Source organism: Symphalangus syndactylus, chromosome 19, assembly GCF_028878055.3.
Source record: "Symphalangus syndactylus isolate Jambi chromosome 19, NHGRI_mSymSyn1-v2.1_pri, whole genome shotgun sequence".
NCBI classification, from domain to species: domain Eukaryota; kingdom Metazoa; phylum Chordata; class Mammalia; order Primates; family Hylobatidae; genus Symphalangus; species Symphalangus syndactylus.
In genome coordinates, this window is record NC_072434.2 from 78,375,886 (window position 1) to 78,396,425 (window position 20,540).

Below are 20,540 nucleotides of genomic sequence, written 5' to 3' on the forward strand. Positions count from 1 at the left end.
TACTTTTAATTTCCTTCTGTTGTCTAATTTCATTAGCTGGGACTTTCAGTATGATGCTGGAAAGGATTGCTGAGTAGAGACATACTTGCCCTGTTCCTTATTTTAACAGGAAAGCTTCTAGTTTCTCACCATTAAGCATGGTGTTAGCTGTACGCTTTTGTAAATGTTCTTTTTCAAGTTGAGAAAGTTCCCCTCTATTCATAGTTTGCTGCTACACAGTATGATTTTAATATAAAAAAGCAGTACATAAAGTAGTGTGTACAATTTCATTCCGATTTTTGTGACAACTGTATTTTGCATTGGAAAAAAGCCTGGAAGAGAATACGTTTATAATTTAAAGTCGTCATTTTTGACTGGATAATGGATATTTTCTTCTCCACATACTTCTATCTTTTCTATATTTGCCCCGATGAAAAATAATATTATGAAAGGTGATTAGGTAGTCTGAAGAGAATGCCTTTCGGCCGTCGGGGGCGGTGGGGTGGTAAGGAAAAAGATGAGAAGCTTTTAAAATGGAAATCTATGAAGAGATAACTGATTTCGGAATTGTATCATCGGCAGGAAAGTAAGCTCTCTGAGGACCAGGTCTGACTGACAGATCCCCACAGCGTAATAGATTAATACATTTTGTGTCTCAGCGTTGCCTATGAAACGCCATTTATTCACTTGGCATGCTGAGCATGGAACCAGGTTTCTTTCTTTCCAAGTAGTTTTGCTAATTTAGAGAAAAAGAGAGACAGACATATATATATATATATATATAGAGAGAGAGAGAGAGAGAGAGAGAGAGAGAAAGTACTGAACTGGGAGCGGCAGGGTTTGAGTCAAAAGAGAAGGGTGGAGGAGCGCGTCCGGTGCCCCAAGGCTTCCAGGCGGAGCGCGGGCGCGAGGTGCGGGCTCCGGGGCGGAGCGCACGCCCGGGAGGCGGGAGGTGGGCAGCAGCGCCCCCGCCTGGCCCCTGTGCGCCCCGACCCGACGCCTCCCCGCCCGACCAGGTGCCTCGAGAGCGCACAGCTGGGAGGGCTCTCCCGGTCTCGGCGAGACTCGCGCCTGCGGTGTGCTAGGGCGGCGGCGACGGTGACGGGCGTGGGGCGCGGCGCTGCCTCGGCTGCCGGGTCGTTGCAGCGAGCGCGCGGGCCGGCCTGGAGTCACCGGGCTGAACCGCCGCTCCTTCATCGTGCTGCACGCCGCGGAGGCGCTCGGGGACAGACTGCGCGGGCGCGCACAAAGCGGCCCGGGGCGGCCGGCGCGGCCGGCGCGGCGCGGACCCTCGGTGGGCGGCGCACTCCAGTCTTCCCCGGCTAGCGGCTGCAGGGAGCTCCGGCCCGCGGCCCCTCCGCCTCAAGTCTGGGAGCTGCCGGCCCCACTCTGTCTTTGCCTATGGGGATCCGAGAGTTTCCCAGCGGCGCACCCAGGGGCAAGAGCATCGCTGTGTGAGTAGCGCCTCGGGCGTGGGTGAGCGAGCCGGCGGGCGGGAGGCCGGAGCGCCGGGGTGGCCCTTTGCAGCTGGGACACTGGGGCTCGGGGAAGGGCGGCGCGCGCGGCGGAGCTGCTCGGGAAGTTTCAGTCATTCTTTCCCTCGCCACTCGCCCCAACCCGCACTGCCCCGAGGCGCCCAGGATAGGGCAATGGGGACAGCTGTCCAGGGAAGTGGGTGAGTGGCGGCGGGAAGGGAGCAGCGCGGGCTCTGCCGCGACGCTCGCCCCCGGAGGGCCCCGGCCGCGCTCTTGCTCTCGCCCTGGGATCTGCTCCTCACGAATCCCCTCCTCTCTGTCCATGCCCCCCCTGCCCACCCACCTGCCCGTGGCACCTGCGACCTCAGTGGCATGAGGAGGTCACCGGACGTCAGCCCCCGGAGACTGTCCGACATCAGCCCCCAGCTCCGGCAGCTCAAATACTTGGTGGTGGACGAGGCGATTAAGGAGGATCTGAAATGGTCGCGCTCCGTGGAGGATCTCACCAGCGGGCCCGTGGGGCTCACGTCCATCGAGGAGCGGATCCTGCGCATCACTGGCTACTATGGCTACCAGCCCTGGGCAGTGAGCTGCAAAAGTAAGACCCCCTCACGTCATTTTTCTCTTCCACTGGTCCGTCTTCTTACCATTGTCACAGCAGCCTCGGGGAGCGCACGCAGTGAGGCGTCCAGCCACCCCTTCCCGCCCTGCCTGCTGATACAGACCCAGGTTTGCAACTTCGAGGAAGAGGCCCGGAGACGGAGTTCTCCTGGACCTCTGAGGCTTTCTGATGCGTTCTCTTACACCCCTTCCTCTCCCACACAGGGGATCTCTCTGTATCCTTATCACTCCACCGCCAAATATGGAGGACACTCCTATGTGGCCGACCGTGGGAAACAGATCAGAAACTCAGAAGTATCCCGGACAGTGTAGCTTCCCCGCGGATCTGAAAGTCTCACAGGGCCCTCGGTCAGGTCTCACCAGGCTCAGCTGGAGATGCTGACTTACGTAGCCAGGATTTTAACTCTTCCTTGCATCTCCTAGCCCTGATGATAGAGGACAATTCTTGGGGTCTTCATTTTAGATGCCATTCATACCCTTCTCCCCTGGATTTTATCGGTCTTCAGTAAGGAGGTTCTATAGGGGTCATTCTAGATAGTGGTGTTGGTCCCCGCAAGATGAATGTTTGGTGTCAGGTGGAGAAACTGAAATGTTTTTCTTTCCGTGGGTCCTAGCTAATGGCTTTGAGGATGCTGTGATCAATTAGACAGACATTATCTTATGTCACCAGGACTAATTTGGTGGACATTTCTTTTTCTCACTTTGCAAGAGAGAGGTTGATTATGATGAAATCAGATATCTATAAATATAACCATAATTAGGTGGTCTCATCACTGTAGATTGACATAAGAGATTGCCATTTGCCACCTCAGTCAGTATGAGAAATGGGCCTTGACTTCTTTCATTTGTAATAAAGACTAGATTAATAGCTTGTTGATTTTGAGTTTTTTTCGACCTTTTATTGCTTAAAATGGAAACATTCTTTATTGGTCTTTAAGGGGAAAACGGGCGTTTGTAATTTAATCATATTCATCACAAAAAAAAATGTCTATCTTTAGATTATTCCTAAAACCTTCGAGTCCAAGGCAAAGGTCAGTGGTATGCTAGCAGTTAGCTGGTTAGTTTTCAATTATTTGCAGGAAGAAACAGGATTTGAATGTTTTGTTTTCATGCAACTTGCTTTTAAAAGACTGTGTTTCATTGGGTATAAGCCTTTAAAAAATTATCTGTATCTCTTCCAATCTCTTGCCTCTGCTGCTAAAATTGTAGCTGATTACAAAAGGAAGACAAGGGGCCAAATTCTCTTTTTGGTTGAAAAACCCTGGGCATGGGATAACAAAAACCCCATCGGAAACCATATTTTTTATGGGCATGGATAGAACGCTCAATTTTTATTTCTACTTTCTAAATTTCTATTAGACAATAGCAATTTTCTATTCTTATTTGCATTTTCTGTTTCCTTAATAACAAAAGACAGTGGTATAAATGACAGCCTTCATAAAGTCATCTCTTTAGTGCTTGAAGTCATAAAAAGGTTTTATGTTTATAAATCTATTTGTGTCTGGCTATATGTACTTTGTGGAAGTTATCACCATGGTTTGTGATTTGGGGGCTTGCCAGAGAGCTTACAGCAGTGATGACTGTTTGGTACAACATATTTTGTAATTAAGACAAGAGAAGGGCCATGTGGAAATGGAGTCCCTTGCATCACTGGAGGTATTCTTCAATGCCTTTCTCTGAGGCCTCACTGGAAGAGTAAATAGTAGCAGGCAAGGCTACAGTGATCATTGAAATATGAATAAAATCAGCTCAATCCACTTTCTCTATTCCTGTGAGGATTCTTCTTTATTCCAAGGTATGTCCTTGTTACTATAATGCTTTAGGTGACAACTGACATTTTGGTGAATTAGTTAGGTGTTATGTTTAAATTTAGAGAAGGTAATGTTTTATTAATATATTAATGTAGCAAAAGAGGTTGTCTTTTTTTTTGTTTGTTTGTTTGTTTGTTTGTTTGTCTGTTTTTTGAGAGGGAGTCTCACTCTGTCACCCAGGCTGGAGTGTAGAGTGCAGTGGCATGATCTTGGCTCACTGCAACCTCCAGCTCCTGAGTTCAAGCGATTCTCCTGCCTCAGCCTCCTGCATAGCTGGGATTACAGGCGTGCGCCACCACATCCTGCTAATTTTTGTATTTTTAGTAGAGATGAGGTTTCACTATGTTGGCCAGGCTGGTCTCAAACTCCTGACCTCAGGTTATCCACCCTCCTTGGCCTCCCAAAGTGCTGGGATTATAGGCGTGAGCCACCGCGCCCGGCCCAGAAGAGGTTTTAAGGCAGAACTTTTGCTGTTTGCCATTTCTACTCAATTGATAATAATAAAGAGGCTTATCTATTACCTGTAGGTATCACCTAGTTTCTTTGTTTGTTGGTTGGTAATTGTACTCTACAAATGGGGAGAGATGATGGTTACAAAAAAAAAAAAAAAAAAATTCTCACGATCTCCAGAGTGAGTTATGGAAGCTCCTAGCTATTATGTCCCTTTCAGTCTTTCAAAGTGATTTATCTATATCCTAACTGAAGGAGTTGCCAGTGAAAGTTTCTGGATGTAAGTCATTTGCCCTTGTAGCAGAAGAAACCATTTGAATGACCCAATATTCATTTGTATCCTCTTCATTTTTAGATTTTGTTTGGGTTGTTAAGATAAATGAGGTAATTGTGAACAGTACAGAAATTACCTTTGCTCAGTATTCTCAACTCAATCATTTGGATTCCCAAGTTTTGCTCTAGACAAGAGAATTTTGTAAAGGATTCTTTTTTTTTTTTTTGACCGAGTCTTATTCTGTCACCCAGGCTGGAGTGCAATGGCGCAATCTCGGCTCACTGCAACCTTTGCCTCACAAGTTCAAGCGATTCTCCTACCTCAGCTTCCTCCCGAGTAGCTGGGACTACAGGCACCCACCACCATGCCCGGCTAATTTTTGTATTTTTAGTAGAGACGGGGCTTCACCATGTTGGTCAGACTGGTCTCAAACTCCTGACCTCATGATCTGCCCGCCTTGGCCTCCCAAAGTACTGGGATTATAGGCGTGAGCCACCGCACCCAGCCTAGGATTCTTTTTTAAAAATCCCAAAGGCTCTTAGGTCTGAAAGGGATGGGTTTTGTGAAACATTCAACTGAGAATTAAACTATAAACAAGTAAGTAGGAAGGGCCCAGTTCCTCTTCTCAGTGGCAAAAGTCCTCCAAGCTCCACATTCCATGTTTTTGAACCAAACCACTTGGCAGTATTCCTGGGAATTCTTCAAATTATCATCCGTGAGTGGATCCAGGGCCCAGAAAGCACCTGGGCCACAGGAGGGGCTCAGTAAATATTTGTTGAATGAATGGATGGCTGCTGCCTGAAATACTGACCTCTGGGACAGGGAGCTTTGAATATGCCTCTGTAGTGATTTGTATCATTTACCTCTTTATGCTGACTTCCTATTATGTGGAATTGCTCTACTCTTTCCTAGTTCTTCCATCACAAGTGCTTCCTGAACCATAGACTGGACCAGAATTCTTGGTGATAAGCTTTGGTTTAGCCCAGGGTTTCTTGATCTCAGCACTATTAACCCTTTGTGCTGTATAAGTATTTGTTGTAGGGAGCTGTCCTGTACGTTGTAGGATGTTTAGCAGTATCTGTGACCTCTGCCTATTAGATGTCAGTAGCTTACCACCCTGCCCCCTAAGTTGTAGCAACCACAGTATCCCATGGGGGGCAGCCTTTCATTGAGACCCACACATTTAGGGTAACCCCCAAATTTGTGCTGCAATAGAACTCTCTTCTGTTGCCCAGTAATGCTAAACAAGCAGGCCTACCTTACAAATTCCTGACCCTCTCCTTCCTTCACCTTTCTTCTTGGACCACTTTTTAGGTTTTCAGGATGGCCAGATCGAGTAATCATCACCACTGGCAGTGCAAGTGTCTTCTGAAGATTTGAAAGAGTGTTCCTTCCACAGCTGGCATGATTCCACAACCAATCATCATACATTGACACCCTGTAGGAAGTGCTTTAGAATTCAGGAGACTCTGAACAGTTTCTTTTAATAACTTCCTTTTCTTTTCTACCTTTTGCCCCAGTAGAAGAGAAATGACTGATTAGCATATCTTCTGCTTCCTTTCCCTTTCTCATTTCTCTGGGATGGACACCAATTAGGGAGGAGATGGCTAGAGAAGGGAAGAGGAGAATCAAAGACCAGGAAAAATCTGTATAGCAGACAGCCAGCCCCAGGCATCTGATAGGGTGGGGCAGCTGGTGGCATTTCCACACAGGGATGATTGAAGGAACATATCTCGGAGTTTCCAGATGGAGGCTCTGCTGCAGGATGAAGGAACATCTACGAATACTCCTTTATTTTCATTTATTCATTTAGAAAACCTTGTTTCAGCATTCAGTGTATGTCAGAATAGAGAGAGAAGTGCTGAAAGAGGTAGCTCACTGTCCAGGTGTACCTTCTTCTAGAAATACAGGTCAACACAAGCCTGCATTAGAACACAGACATTCTAAGGGTGGGCACGATGTTTCTCTTTCCAAAAGGTTTCCCTAAAGGATGTTTTCAAATAGTGAACTCTTAAATCCTTTTCTGGGAAAAAAGACCCCAAAACATTTTAGGAATAGCTTTTTTGAAGGAGGCCATGCTTATTGCTTAACATGAAGTGCAATTATCATTTGAGTAGATTTATACACTATGTTGAATATCAACTATTATTCATTACAGGTTCTGGTATGTTGAGATTTAAATGCTTTTTTTCAGAATGTGAATGGATTGAGTTTTAAGTGATTTGCAGAATGGAGAGAGGGTCAGCCTTAAAAGACCAACTGTCTCTAGCCCACTCCAGCCCGCCTTTGGCAACGTGAACCTGGGACAGGAACATGCAGGTTAATGAACAAATCCCAGCTTATCTGGGTGGAGGTTTTCTAGTTCAAGCTGAAAAAATGTAGGGCACTGAATAACACACCTGGTGACAAGGAAATTGCATGTTTCAGGATTCTCCAGGTTTAAAAGTTGTAAAGGGTTTGTATGAGGTGAGGGGAAGGGCTATCTTCCTAGTGTCCCTGTTCGTTCACACTGAACTGTGAGTATATGTTGCTGGTGTAGATACCAGTGCTAAATGGAACAGTGCCTTATAGTATCATTGAATTCATGGTGAGCAACTTCTGTTTGATCCTCCTAAAATAGTAAAGGTCAGGTCAGCAATTCAAAAATGACCCACTTGTAAGAGATGTATAATTTGGTTGTAAAAGTTTATTCTAGAATGGAGCTTGGCATATGAAATATGAGATGGAAAAGATTTTAAAAGAAAAGAGTTAGAGGGCTTGAGGGGGTGGTGAGTTGAGCATTAGAGCACAGCATTTTTTATTGGGTCAGAGAATTATTCCTAAATATGCTAACAATTTAGTAAATAGTTTCTGAGTTTTGATTTAATGAAAATGCAGAACTATTATCTTTTAAGGAAACGAGGTGACCCCAGCTCACTCAGATCATTGCCATGGGGTTATAAACCCTTCACATCTGCCATGGGGTTAGAAATCCTTCACTCCTATTAATGTGCCTGTATTTTCATTTATTCATTTAGCAAACTTTTAAAGCATTTACTATGTGCCAGAATACAGAGATAAGTGATGGGAGACACAGTCCTCACCCTAAAAGCTTTCCAACTAGAGCAGGTGAACTCTGAAGTACGCATATGGTGGTGATGGGGAAATGGCCTCACCTCCAGGGAAGTGAAGTCTTCCAGGCTTTAGGGAGACATGGGCAAGGAGAGTTCTCCTTGCTCTTCAGAAGTCCCTCCTGGATCTCATTAAAAAGAGTCTAGTCTAAAACTCTCCAGCTTTGAGGCTTGGTCCTTTCCTTAAGCAGCTGGAAACATTCAGGTTAGTTGCATTCAAACATAAATCCGCATGCAAATGCACCATTGATGTTTGTTAAGCATTTTACTGTAAGCTGTTAGGGATGCTCTGGCCCTGCTGCCCTGGGGGGTGTCCACTCAGTTTTTTTAATGTCTGGAGGAGCAGAGGAAATACAATTCACATCCCAGCTATATGACAAGTTCACTGCTATGAGCCTCTAGTTTCGCTGTGCATGGTGGCTCAAGTCTGTAATCCCAACGCTTTGGGAGGCCAAGGCAGGTGGATCACGAGGTCAGGAGTTCAAGACCAGCCTGGCCAAGATGATGAAACCCCGTCTCTACTAAAAATACAAAAATTAGACCAGCGTGGTGGTGGGCACCTGTAATCCCAGCTTTCGGAAGGCTGAGGCAGAGAATTGCTTGAATCTGGGAGGCAGAGGTTGCAGTGAGCCGAGATCGTGCCACTGTACTCCATGCTGGGCGACAGAGTGAGACTCCATCTCCAAAAACAAAGGAGATAATAGAACTACTTTCTAGGATTGTCATGAAGATTAAATGAAATACATTAGTCCCACTTTATCGGAGGGAGAATGCATTCCAGGCCCCCCAGTGGATACTGTGGATAGTACTGAACCCAATATACACTATTTTTTCTTATATAGTAGTGAGCAGGTGGTGTAGACAGCGTGGATACACTGGACAAAGGGATGATTCACATCCTGGATGGGATGAAGTGAGAAGGTTCAAGATTTCGTCACACAATTCAAAACTTGTGATGTTTGTTTCTGGAATTTTCCTTTTAATATTTTCAGACCATAGTTGACCAAGGATAACTGAAACCATGGGAAGAAAAACCATGGAAAAGGGAGGACTCTTCCAATGTCTGTACAGCTGGCATCTATTAATGCACCTTTATATCCATTTAGCAAATCTTTTGAGCATTTACTTTGTGCCAGAATGCAGAGGTTAGTGATGGCAGACACAGTCCTTGCCCTAAAAGCTTACTTACTGGAGTAGGTAAAATCTGAAGTGCTTATATGGTGTGATAAAGATCAGTTTGCAGTGCCTGGAGAGCCCTTTCTCATATCAGTGAGTTCATTCTTCAGCTGGAGGAGTCATTCACAACAAAAATAGAGGGGAGGTTTGCATTCCAAGCGAAGGGACAACATATGCACGGGAATGTAGTCAGCTATTGCTAGACGGTAATTCCGCTTGATTGGAACATCATGGGGCAGGAGTGTCATGTATGAAGTTGGACTTGTGAGCAGAAACAGACTACAGTACATTACAGTACTAGTCATCTGATGCCTGTCACCTTCCTCATCCAGGTCCTAGCCTAAGTGTCACCTCCTCCCAAGAGCCTTTACTGATTACAGGAGGCGCTCTTGCATCTCCTATAGTGTTGTCACTTCTTTTATATAGTCATAACTAGTTTAAGAATGTGGCTGAAGCTCTTGCAGATAGAAAGCTCTCTAGGAGCAGGGCTTGTTATTGTGTCTCCACCCCTCACTGTGGTCTTGGCACATAGAACTCTGGTGATTCTTCCACAGTGCACAGAGTATCTCAATCAATAAACATTTGTTAAAGGTACTTATTAAAGGCCTAAGTGGCCGTTTCCTCATGCACATACACAAATGGCTCCTAAGTAAGCATCTACATTTCTGTAGGGTCTTCCAGAATTATCCTGCATAGAAACACTTCTGATTGCGTTCCTCTGTCAAGAAATGGGACTCCCGTTGCTGGTTCTCTTCAGTCTTCACTTTAACCCTGCTAAAAACACTGACAAGTAATCGCACTCCTAGAACTTACATTATCCAGTCTTATGTTGGAGTGTTCTGTCCAGTTTTGATAACTTTAAAAATGATGTGGAAAAAATGAACAGGGCCCAGGGAAATAAAGAAAATGTATTGATGGAATCAAATATGTGTTCTACAGGCAAGGTTAAAGGATTAGGGGCGGAGGAAATTAGGGAAGAACGTGACATGTCTTCATGAGAACCATCAGAGCAGGCACTTTGGAATGGCTTCCCAGCTCAAGACCCCTTAACTGCCCTGCACTACATCCTCTGTTTGGGCCCTTAGCAGCCAGACTGACATCATCTTCCTCCTGGGCAGTGTAGATTAGACCAGGGTAGACTCCTGATCCATGCTAACTCACTCAGTTCCTCTCTCCTCCAATTCGAGATTAACAACAGAAAGTTGGGGTCTAGTCTGACAGAGTAGTCTATTGAGTGGAGGGGGCTAGTCTGCCTCCCATATGGATAGAGGGGCAGAGAAAGCTAGTCTACATAAAAGAAGGCAACAGCAGGTGTGTCAAGTAACCCAGAGAGAGCAGTGGTGGTTTCCAGGAATCCATGCTGGGGCCTGTTTCCCTCCTACATCAATGTCTTGCTGCAGCTCCTCCTCCAAGCCCCTGAGACACCACTGTTGGAAAGCAACAGCCTTCTTCCTGCTAAGTGAGCAGAAACCAGGTTCTGTTGTGTGCAACTACAGGCTCCTTTCTGGATAGGATTTCAGAGCCATTTCCATTCAAGCTCATGCATAACAAAATAAGGATCGACATACCAATGAAGTTTCAACTGGAAATACAAAATCACTTTTTGACTACTAAGATCATAAAGAAGGTGAGGAAGCCTCAGTCACTGGAGAGATTCACAAAGATGTGAACACCCAGTCACTTGAGCTGGATTAAGTACTTACTTGTCCCACAGCAGGAGGATGAACAATATTTCTTTTTTTTTTTGTACATGATGTCTTTTTGTTCAAAGCAGTGGTGAATGTGCATTGATTAATAGAGCAGGGAACCAGTTTTGTTTCATTATCTTACTGCACAGCCTAGAAAGGGACTTGTGCAGTTAGGAACCTGGTAAATTCTTCTAGTGGATGATGGTGGCAAGCACTGAAACAATTGCCTAGGACATGGGCACAGATTTTTCTTTCATGCAGCTTAATTTATGACAGCATTTGAGATTGGAGGAAACAAATTGCTCTTCTCAGGTGATTCGCAATGTTAAAGGCTAGAGGCTGTTTTGGACTCCTCGGACAGAGATGTTCAATGCAACTGCTCAGAACAGTTTTCTGGTTTTGACAAATGTTTTCTGTGACATTCAGATTTTCTCCTTGTCAATCTGTTACGTACTTGACTTCCAATACTTGACCAGATCAAGATCTATCAGGAAACTATTTTTATCCTTCTTCACCATCTACTTGTAACAATGTACTGTTATAAAAATTCAGGTCTATCCTCAAAGTTTTATTCAAAAGGGTCAGAAGAAAAATGTTTCTTAGTGTATGTCAATTTTGCTACCTTACTTTCTTTTCAGAAATTGAGTCAGCTCATTTTTGATAAATGTATAGTAAGATGTTCTGTTCTTAGCCAGCAATGGTGGTGTGCACCTGTAGTCCCAGCTACTCTGGAGGCTGAGGTGGGAGGATTGTTTGAGTCCAGGATCTCAAGGCTGCAGTGATGTATGTATGATCGCACCACTGCATTCCAGCCTGGGTGACAGAGCAAATTCTTGTTTAAAAAAAGAAGTCCCTTTTTTCTAAAAGGAAAAAAAAAGGAATAGAATGATGATGGTAGGTGTAGTAGTCTGTTTCACGCTGCTAATAGAGACATATCTGAGATTGGGCAATTTACAAAAGAAAGCGGTTTAATTGGACTTACAGTTCCACGTGGCTGGGGAAGCCTCACAATCATGGTGGAAGGCAAGGAGGAGTGAGTCACGTCTTACGTGGATAGCTGCAGGCAAAGAGAGAGAGAGCTTGTTCAGGGGAACTCCTCTTTTTAAAACCATCCATTCTCGTGAGACTTATTCACTACCACGAGAACAACATGGGAAAGACCTGCCTCCGTGATTCAATTATCTCCCACCAGGTCCCTCCCACAACATGTGGGAATTCAAGATGAGATCTGGGTGGGGACACAGGCAAACCAGATCAGTAGTTATGGGACAGTTGAGTTTTGTGCAGCATTCTGTTCATGCTGTGCACGTGTGGGAGTTTAATAAACATTTTCCATGGCAAAAGTGCATTACACTGGTGTGAGTACCAAGGAAGAACTGAAGTCCCTTCCTGTATACTTTCTTTTCTTTAAATAATTGGCCAGATAAATAGTTTGAAGACTTTTAAATGCCATATTCCAGAAAACTAATTTCAAAGGTTTATTCAAACACTTTTACTTTAAGTCGACATTTTGTTTTATTAACTATTAAATGTAAAAATCTTTCATTTACTTATTTATTTATTTTTATTTTTAGAGGCAAGGCCTTGCTCTGTTGCCCAGCCTGGAGTGCAGTGGCAAAATCATCACTCACTGCAGCCTCTAACTCCTGGGCTCAAGCAGTCCTCCTGCCTCATCCTCTTGAGTAGCTGGGACTATAGGCTTGCACCGTCACATCTGGCTAACTTTTTAAAAAAACGTTGTAGAGACCAGGGCCTCACTATGTTGCCCATGCTTATCTCAGACTCCTGGCCTCAAGCAGTCCTCTCACTTCAGCCTTCCAAAGTATAAACTTCTTATATAGGTTTATCTGATTTAGCAGTGGGTACGATTTCAAAGTTGCATGTAAATAAAGTATATATAATTACGATTAATTGTAAAAATCCTCAGAAAACATAGTACCGGTGTATGAGAAAATGTGTTTGTTCTATCCACAACTGACATTGTATCTGGTGATTGTCTCTCAATACATTGGAGAGTTCCTATGTGGTGGCTGGAAGGTGGAAGAAGGAATGTTTTTCAATAGGACTCACCACCACTGTGTGGTCCCTCTTGAGAAGCCCATGGATGAAGCCGGGGCCTCAGAAAATCACTACATGAAATTTCAGACACTATTCATGGAGGAATTCACTTGTGAATGGGTTGGAAGCAGAAGAAACAAAGGAACCAACTGTTGAATGTAAATTCATTTATTTGTTAATCTGTTTATTCAGTGATTCATTCATTCCTTCTTCATTCGGTCGTCAAATAATCCATGACCTCTAAAATACAGTAAATGTATTAGCTCCTCAGGGAAGTATATACTAAATAATATGGTATGGTTGTTATTTCCTAGAAAATAACATAGTGGGATTACAAGACATACACATCTCGATCCATCAGTTGGATTGGATTGGCTCCATGCCATACTTTCTTTGTCTTGGAGCCCTCTCACAGGTGCAGTAAATGTCTCTTTTTGCCCCTTCTCTAAATATCTTGGGAGTATTTTCAACCAACAATGACCAGCCTTAAACTAAACTCTATATTGTGTACATAATTTTGCATGATATTTTATTGTAGGGCACCATAAACAGCTTCTTAGCTACAGGGGGAGATACTTCAGGAAACTTCTTTTTCTCTTCCTTTGGAAACTTGAGCTCTGCTGCTGTAATCAGAGTTCTGATTTGCTCATTTGGTGTATCCCAGTCATTAAACATTTTTTTTCTCTTTCATGAAATCACTCAACAATGAAGATTTTTGACTGGGTTGATGAGATCAAGCTACCAAACGAGCACATTTTTTCTCTAATGTTTTATGCTGCCAGCATTCTCTTTCTTTCCAGCTCTAAAAAAGCTAGCCTGAGACGTTTTTCTTCCTCTAACTAGAGTCCTAGCAGAACTAACATGGACTAGAATTTAAAGGAGTTGGGATATGCTCCCAGCTCTACCTTTTCTCTCTCACACTACCGTACATTACGATTGTAGAGTTTCTCTAATTCCTTTAGGAGAAATTCCCAAGTTCATAGAAACGATCTTTTAAAGCTGTTTTCTTGGCTGTTCCACTTCACAGTAATAGCACTATCCAATTCATATAGATGTGAATGGAGTGATGTTTCTAAGGGGAGTCTCTACTTTTATACACTAATAAAAACCAAAATGCCCTGGTGAATGTGACTGTTACTTTACATAATGTCGAGAACAGTAAGATCTGGAGTTTTGTTCAGCACTTCTGTGCTTGAGTTGATCCTGGAATCACTTCCCACAGTGGATACATGTAAGACTCAGGGATTTGGCTTAGCTAAAATATAGGGGAAGGTTGGGTTGTTAAAGGATTATCCCTCCTGCTCCTCTCTTCCTGACTTGCTTGCTTCTGATCTTGATCCCCACCTTTTCTTTGTGCTGAGGACATGGAAGTCTGAGTCCCAAAGGGAAGGCTGTGCCTCTTTGGAACAGATGACTCCTAATGGTCAGCAGGTGGTCTGAGGTCACTTGAATACCCAGGGCCATGCCCTGGATTTCTTAATGGTTTTTAGGCTGATGTGGCTTCTTTGTAGGGAGGGAGGTAGCTTAGGCTGCCAGAATCTCTTGGCCACCTGTGCCTGATAAGACGGCTGTGTGTGATAACAGTTATCTTCTGGTGGCTTGGATCTCTTGTCCCGAGACCTCAGCAGTGCACTGGGACTGCCTCATTTTCTATGTGGAGGTGTCTGTGTGATTTTGGGGGAAACGTGCTATAAAAGACATTTTGGAGCCAGTTGGGAAAATTTGAAGGTCTGTTGCTTATTAAATTATTGTATGGGGGCCAGGCACTGTGGCTCATGCCTATAATCCCAGCACTTTGGCCAGGAGTTTGAGACCAGCCTGGCCAATATGGCAAAACCCTGTCCTACTAAAAGTACAAAAATTAGCCGGGTGTAATGGCGGGCACCTGTAATCCCAGTTACTTGGGAGGCTGAGGCAGGAGAAGCACTTGAGCCTGGGAGGCAGAGGTTGCAGTGAGCCAAGATCACACCATTGCACTCCAGCCTGGGCGACAAGAGTGAGACTCCATCTCTCTCTCTCTCTCTCTATATATATATATATATAGAGAGAGAGAGAGAGAGAGAGTGTGTTTTCATTTCTTGTGCTTAATAGTACCAGTGTTGTTATAGAAGGTCCTTTTTCTTAACAGATGCTGAGATATTGTCATTTTGTCTGTAATGTACTTTAAGTAGTTCAACAAAAGTACACACAGATACATCAAATGACAGATGAATAAAATGTGGCCAAATTTTAATATTTGATGAATCTAAATAATATATATATATACACATATGTTCATGGGACCATTTTCTCAACCTTTCTGTAAATGTGAACATTTTCAAAATAAAAAATGTTATTGCTTCAGCCAGTGGTCTTGCGTAATTCAGGCTTGAAAGGGAAATACTATGCCTATTTACTTCAGTTATTACAAAATAAATTAGCCAGAGCAGGGAGAATGGTGTGAATTTTGGCGAGTTGTCCTGAGGGAAGGTGGAAATTCTTTGTGACAAAGGGCAGCACTTGTTGTCGCTGGCTTCAGCCACACTTAGTGGCATCTTCCAGATAGAACTGTGCCTGGGACAGAGTCCATCTTGGTTGCAACCCCCCAACCTCTGGTCACATCACTGTCCCTCAGATATGCTCATTGGTGTGTGGTGACCAATAAACATGCTTGTCTCAGGCTCCAGAATTCTTTTGATAAAGGAAATCTGTTTTTTCAGAGATTTAGACTTCTAGTTCATTTCTTTAAATGGTCTAATGTTGCACCCTAAAAATAAACATATGTCCCGATTTGGGGACCACTTGCCTTACCCAGGAGTGGGCAGGTAGCGTAGCAACTTAGTCTGCAAAATAGACGGTTTTTAAAGGACTCATTGGCCTGTAGTGCAGATTGCATTTCGTGTACTTGGTCTTCTGAATGCTGGTGTCTTATCTTCCTATTATATTTTGCATCAGTTTTCATTTATGCTCAGGCGTTCTGTCCTTCCCCCCGGCTACCAAGACTTAGGGTGAGGTCACAGGGCGGGGGTTGGTGTGGGGACAGGGAAGCCTTTTTGAGGGCTGCTCTGGAGGAAGTTGCTGTATCACTGCTCCCTGGAGAAGGATGGGCTTGTGGCAAGAGAGAAAGAATCAAACAGGCTTCTCGGTCTCCTTCCTCACTCTGTACTCTGGCCTCAGACCACTGAGGACTTCCATTTGCCTTGCACTGCTTAGAACTCTTGGTAGGATTTACCTCATGGGTGAGTCATCTCTAGGAGGGTGGTGTTATGCTGTTTGCGGATAGAGAGAGTCCTGAAGTTACAGAGTAATGAAGAGATTACACAGGAGTTCAACCAGAGATAATACTGCTTTTGTCTCAAGGTGAATATATGAGAATTGGAGGCAATATTGTAAGTTATGGGGTTACCCTTATTCGAAAGCGGAAGATCTGCTTCTTAAGACTAAGAAAAAGGGAGGTCACAGAGAAAGCAGAAATGCTATAGTATTAAAGAGCAAGTATTCATTATTCTGGGAGTGGGAGCAATTGATTGGTTTCAGAATGAAATATGCACAAGCTCGGAGAAAGGAGTATTGAGTGGAAGGCAAGAGTGGAGTTTGAATTTCAAATAGTGTTTGTGAGAGGAAGCCTGTGTGATCATGCTAACCGTGAAGGGGGAGAGATGGTGACTACTCATAAAGCTGCCATGAGCATGTTTGCAGGTGTCTGAAATGAATGGAAGCACTCTTTCTGCATACACACCCAGGAGTGGGATGTCAGGGTTGTAGTGTCCTGATGGACAAACTCTAAGGTGAGCACCAGGTACCCCCTCTGGTGTTCATACCCTTGAATAATCACCTCCCCTTGAGCGTGGGTGGGACCTGTGACTAACTTCTAAGCAAAAGAATATGGCACATAGTGGGATATCAGTTATGGAATTGCGTTATGTTACATGAGATTCCATCTTGCTAGCAAATTCACTTCAGAACTTCTCTCTCCCTCTCTTCAGCCTTCATGAAACAATGGCCATGTTGGGAGGCCAATGTGGCAAAGGATGGCAGGTGGCCTTTAAGAGTTGAGGGCAGCCTCTGACCAAGAGCCAGTAAAAATCTGAAGCTCTCAGTCCTATAACCACAGTCAACAATGCTGTAGGCAGAAAAATAAATCCTTCCCTGATTGAGCCCCTGGATGGAACAGCCCTGGCTGCTTTCTTGGTGTCAGCTTTGTGATACCCTAAACAGAGGGCCAGCTAAGCTGTACCCAGATCCCTGATTCACAGAAACTGTGAGATAACACATGTGTCTTGTTGGGCTTGTGATAATTGGCTACATAGCAATATATCACTAATAGAAGACAAATCAGGATTCAGAGAAGCAGAACCACAAGACATATAGACCAAAATAGACTTTCAAAGGAAATCAATAAATTCTCAAAAATAACATTTTATAATGGAACACTATGTAATTTTTTAATAGACTAATTTTCAGAGCTCTTTTAAGTTCATAGCAAAATTGAGCAGGAAGTACAGAGATTTCTCATATCCACCCCACCCCGACACATGCATAGTACTCCCTCATCTTTAATTTCACCCACTAGACAGGTCCATTTGTTACAACTGATGAGCCTGCACTGACACATCATTGTCACCCAGAGTCCATAGTTTACACCAGGACTCACTCTTGGTGGCAAACATTCTATGGCTTTCTACAAATATCTAATGACATGTATCCACCATTACAGTGTCATACCGAATAGTTTCACTGCCCTAAAAAATCCTCCATGCTCTGCCTATTCATCCCTCCCTCCCCTCAAACCCTCTCTGGCAATCACTAATCTTTTTCCATAGCATTGCCTTTTCTGGAATGTTAGGTAGTTGAAGTCACATAGTAGGCAGCTTTTTCTTTTCTTTTCTTTTTTTAATAATACTTTAAGTTCCAGGATACATGTGCACAACATGCAGGTATGTTACATATGTATACATGTGCTATATTGGTGTGCTGCGCCCATTAACTCGTCATTTACATTAGGTATTTCTCGTCATTTACATTAGGTATTTCTCCTAATGCTATCCCTCCCCGCTCCCCGCACCCTCCCCACACACCCACAACAGGCCCCAGTGTGTGATGTTCCCCACCCAGTGTCCAAGTGTTTATTGTTCAGTTCCCACCTGTGAGTGAGAACATGTGATGTTTGGTTTTCTGTCCTTGGGATAGTTTGCTCAGAGTGATGGTTTCCAACTTCATCCATGTCCCTCCAAAGGACATGAACTCATCCTTTTTTATGGCTGCATAGTATTCCATGGTGTATATGTGCCACATTTTCTTAATCCAGTCTATCATTGATGGACATTTGGGATGGTTCCAAGTCTTTGCTATTGTGAATAGTGCCGCAATAAACATACGTGTGCATGTGTCCTTATAGCAGCATGATTTGTAATCCTTTGGGTATATACCAAGTAATGGGATGGCTGGGTCAAATGGTATTTCTAGTTCTAGATCCTTGAGGAATCTCCACCTGTCTTCCACAATGGTTGAAGTAGTTTACAGTCCCACCAACAGTGTAAAAGTGTTCCTATTTCTCCACATCCTCTCCAGCACCTGTTGTTTCCTGACTTTTTAATGATCACCATTCTAACTGGTGTGAGATGGTATCTCATTGTGGTTTTGATTTGCATTTCTCTGATGGCCAGTGATGATGAGCATTTTTTCATGTGTCTGTTGGCTGCATAAATGTCTTCTTTTGAGAAGTGTCTGTTCATATCCTTTGCCCATTTTTTGATGGTTTTTTGTTTTTTTCTTGTAAATTTGTTTAAGTTCTTTGTAGATTCTGGATATTAGCCCTTTGTCAGATGGGTAGATTGCAAAAATTTTCTCCCATTCTGTAGGTTGCCTATTCACTCTGATGGTAGTTTCTTTTGCTGTGCAGAAACTCTTTAGTTTAATTAGATCCCATTTGTCTATTTTGGCTTTTGTTGCCATTGCCTTTGGTGTTTAGTCATGAAGTCCTTGCCTATGCCTATTCCTATGGTATTGCCTAGGTTTTCTTCTAGGGTTTTTGTAGTTTTAGGTCTAACATTTAAGTCTTTAATCTATTTTGAATTAATTTTTGTATAAGGTGTAAGGAAGGGATCCAGTTTCAGCTTTCTACATATGGCTAGCCAGTTTTCCCAACACCATTTATTAAATAGGGAATCCTTTCCCCATTTCTTGTTTTTGTCAGGTTTGTCAAAGATCAGATGATTGTAGATGTGTGGTATTATTTCTGAGGGCTCTATTATGTTCCATTGGTCTATATCTGTGTTTTGGTACCAATACCATGCTGTTCTGGTTACTGTAGCCTTGTAGTATAGTTTGAAGTCAGGTAGCGTGATGCCTCCAGATTTGTTCTTTTGGCTTAGGATTGTCTTGGCAATGCAGGCTCTTTTTTGGTTCCATGTGAACTTTAAAGTAGTTTTTTCCAATTCTGTGAAGAAAGTCATTGGTAGCTTGATGGGGGTGGCATTGAAACTATAAATTACTTTGGGCAGTGTGGCCATTTTCACGATATTGATTCTTCCTATCCATGGGCATAGAATGTTCTTCCATTTGTTTGTATCCTCTTTTATTTCATTGAGCAGTGCTTTGTAGTTCTCCTTGAAGAGGCCCTTCAGATCCCTTGTAAGTTGGATTCCTAGGTATTTTATTCTCTTTGAAGCAATTGTGAATGGGAATTCACTCATGATTTGGCTCTCTGTTTGTCTGTGATTGGTGTATAAGAATGCTTGTGATTTTTGCACATTGATTTTGTATCCTGAGACTTTGCTGAATTTGCTTATCAGCTTAAGGAGATTTTGGGCTGAGACAATGGGGTTTTCTAAATATACAGTCATGTCATCTGCAAACAGGGACAGTTTGACTTCCTCTTTTCCTAATTGAATACCCTTTATTTCCTTCTCCTGCCTTATTGCCCTGGCCAGAACTTCCAGCACTATATTGAAAAGGAGTGAGAGAGGACATCCCTGTCCTGTGCCAGTTTTCAAAGGGAATGCTTCCAGTTTTTACCCATTTAGTATGATATTGGCTGTGGGTTTGTCATAAATAGCTCTTATTATTTTGAGATACATTCCATCAATACCTAGTTTATTGAGAGTTTTTAGCATGAAGGGCTGTTGAATTTTGTCGAAGGCCTTTTCTGCATCTATTGAGATAATCATGTGGTTTTTGTCAGTGGTTCTGTTTAAGTGGTGGATTATGTTTATTGATTTGCATATGTTGAACAAGCCTTGCATCCCAGGGATGAAGCCAACTTGATTGTGGTGGATAAGCTTTTTGACGTGCTGCTGGATTTGGTTTGCCAGTATTTTATTGAGGGTTTTTGCATCGATGTTCATCAGGAATATTGGTCTAAAATTCTCTTTTTTTGTTGTGTCTCTGCCAGGCTTTGGTATCAGGATGATGCTGACCTCATAAAATCATTTATGGAAGATTCCCTTTTTTTCTATTGATTGGAATAGTTTTAGAAGGAATGGTACCAGCTCCTCTTTGTATCTCTGGTAGAATCGGCTGTGAATCCGTCTGGTCCTGGAGTTTTTTTGGTTGCAATGCTATTAATTATTGCCTCAATTTCAGAGCCTGTTATTGGTCTATTCAGGGATTCAACTTCTTCCTGGTTTAGTCTTGGGAGGGTGTATGTGTTGAGGAATTTATCCATTTCTTCTAGATTTTCTAGTTTATTTGCATAGAGGTGTTTATAGTATTCTCTGATGGTAATTTGTATTTCTGTGGGATCGGTGGTGATATCCCCTTTGTCCTTTTTTATTGTGTCTATTTGATTTTTCTTTATTAGTCTTGCTAGCGGTTTACCAATTTTGTTGATCTTTTAAAAAAACCAGTTCTTGGATTGATTAATTTTTCGAAGGTTGTTTTGTGTCTCTGTCTCCTTCAGTTCTGCTCTGATCTTAGTT

The 20,540-nt window shown here is 43.2% G+C and overlaps 1 protein-coding gene across 1 annotated transcript in view; it reads left to right on the forward strand.

Moving 5' to 3' along the window:
- The first annotated feature begins 1,236 nt into the window (after window positions 1-1,236).
- SLC35F3 (solute carrier family 35 member F3) overlaps window positions 1,237-20,540 on the forward strand; it is a 410,117-nt gene continuing 390,813 nt past the window's right edge. Inside the window, exons 1-2 of the mRNA XM_055234153.2 lie at window positions 1,237-1,433; window positions 1,823-2,052. Of these exons, the coding sequence (XP_055090128.1) occupies window positions 1,381-1,433; window positions 1,823-2,052 (283 nt within the window). The 5' untranslated portion in view covers window positions 1,237-1,380. The remainder of the gene's footprint in view (window positions 1,434-1,822; window positions 2,053-20,540) is intronic.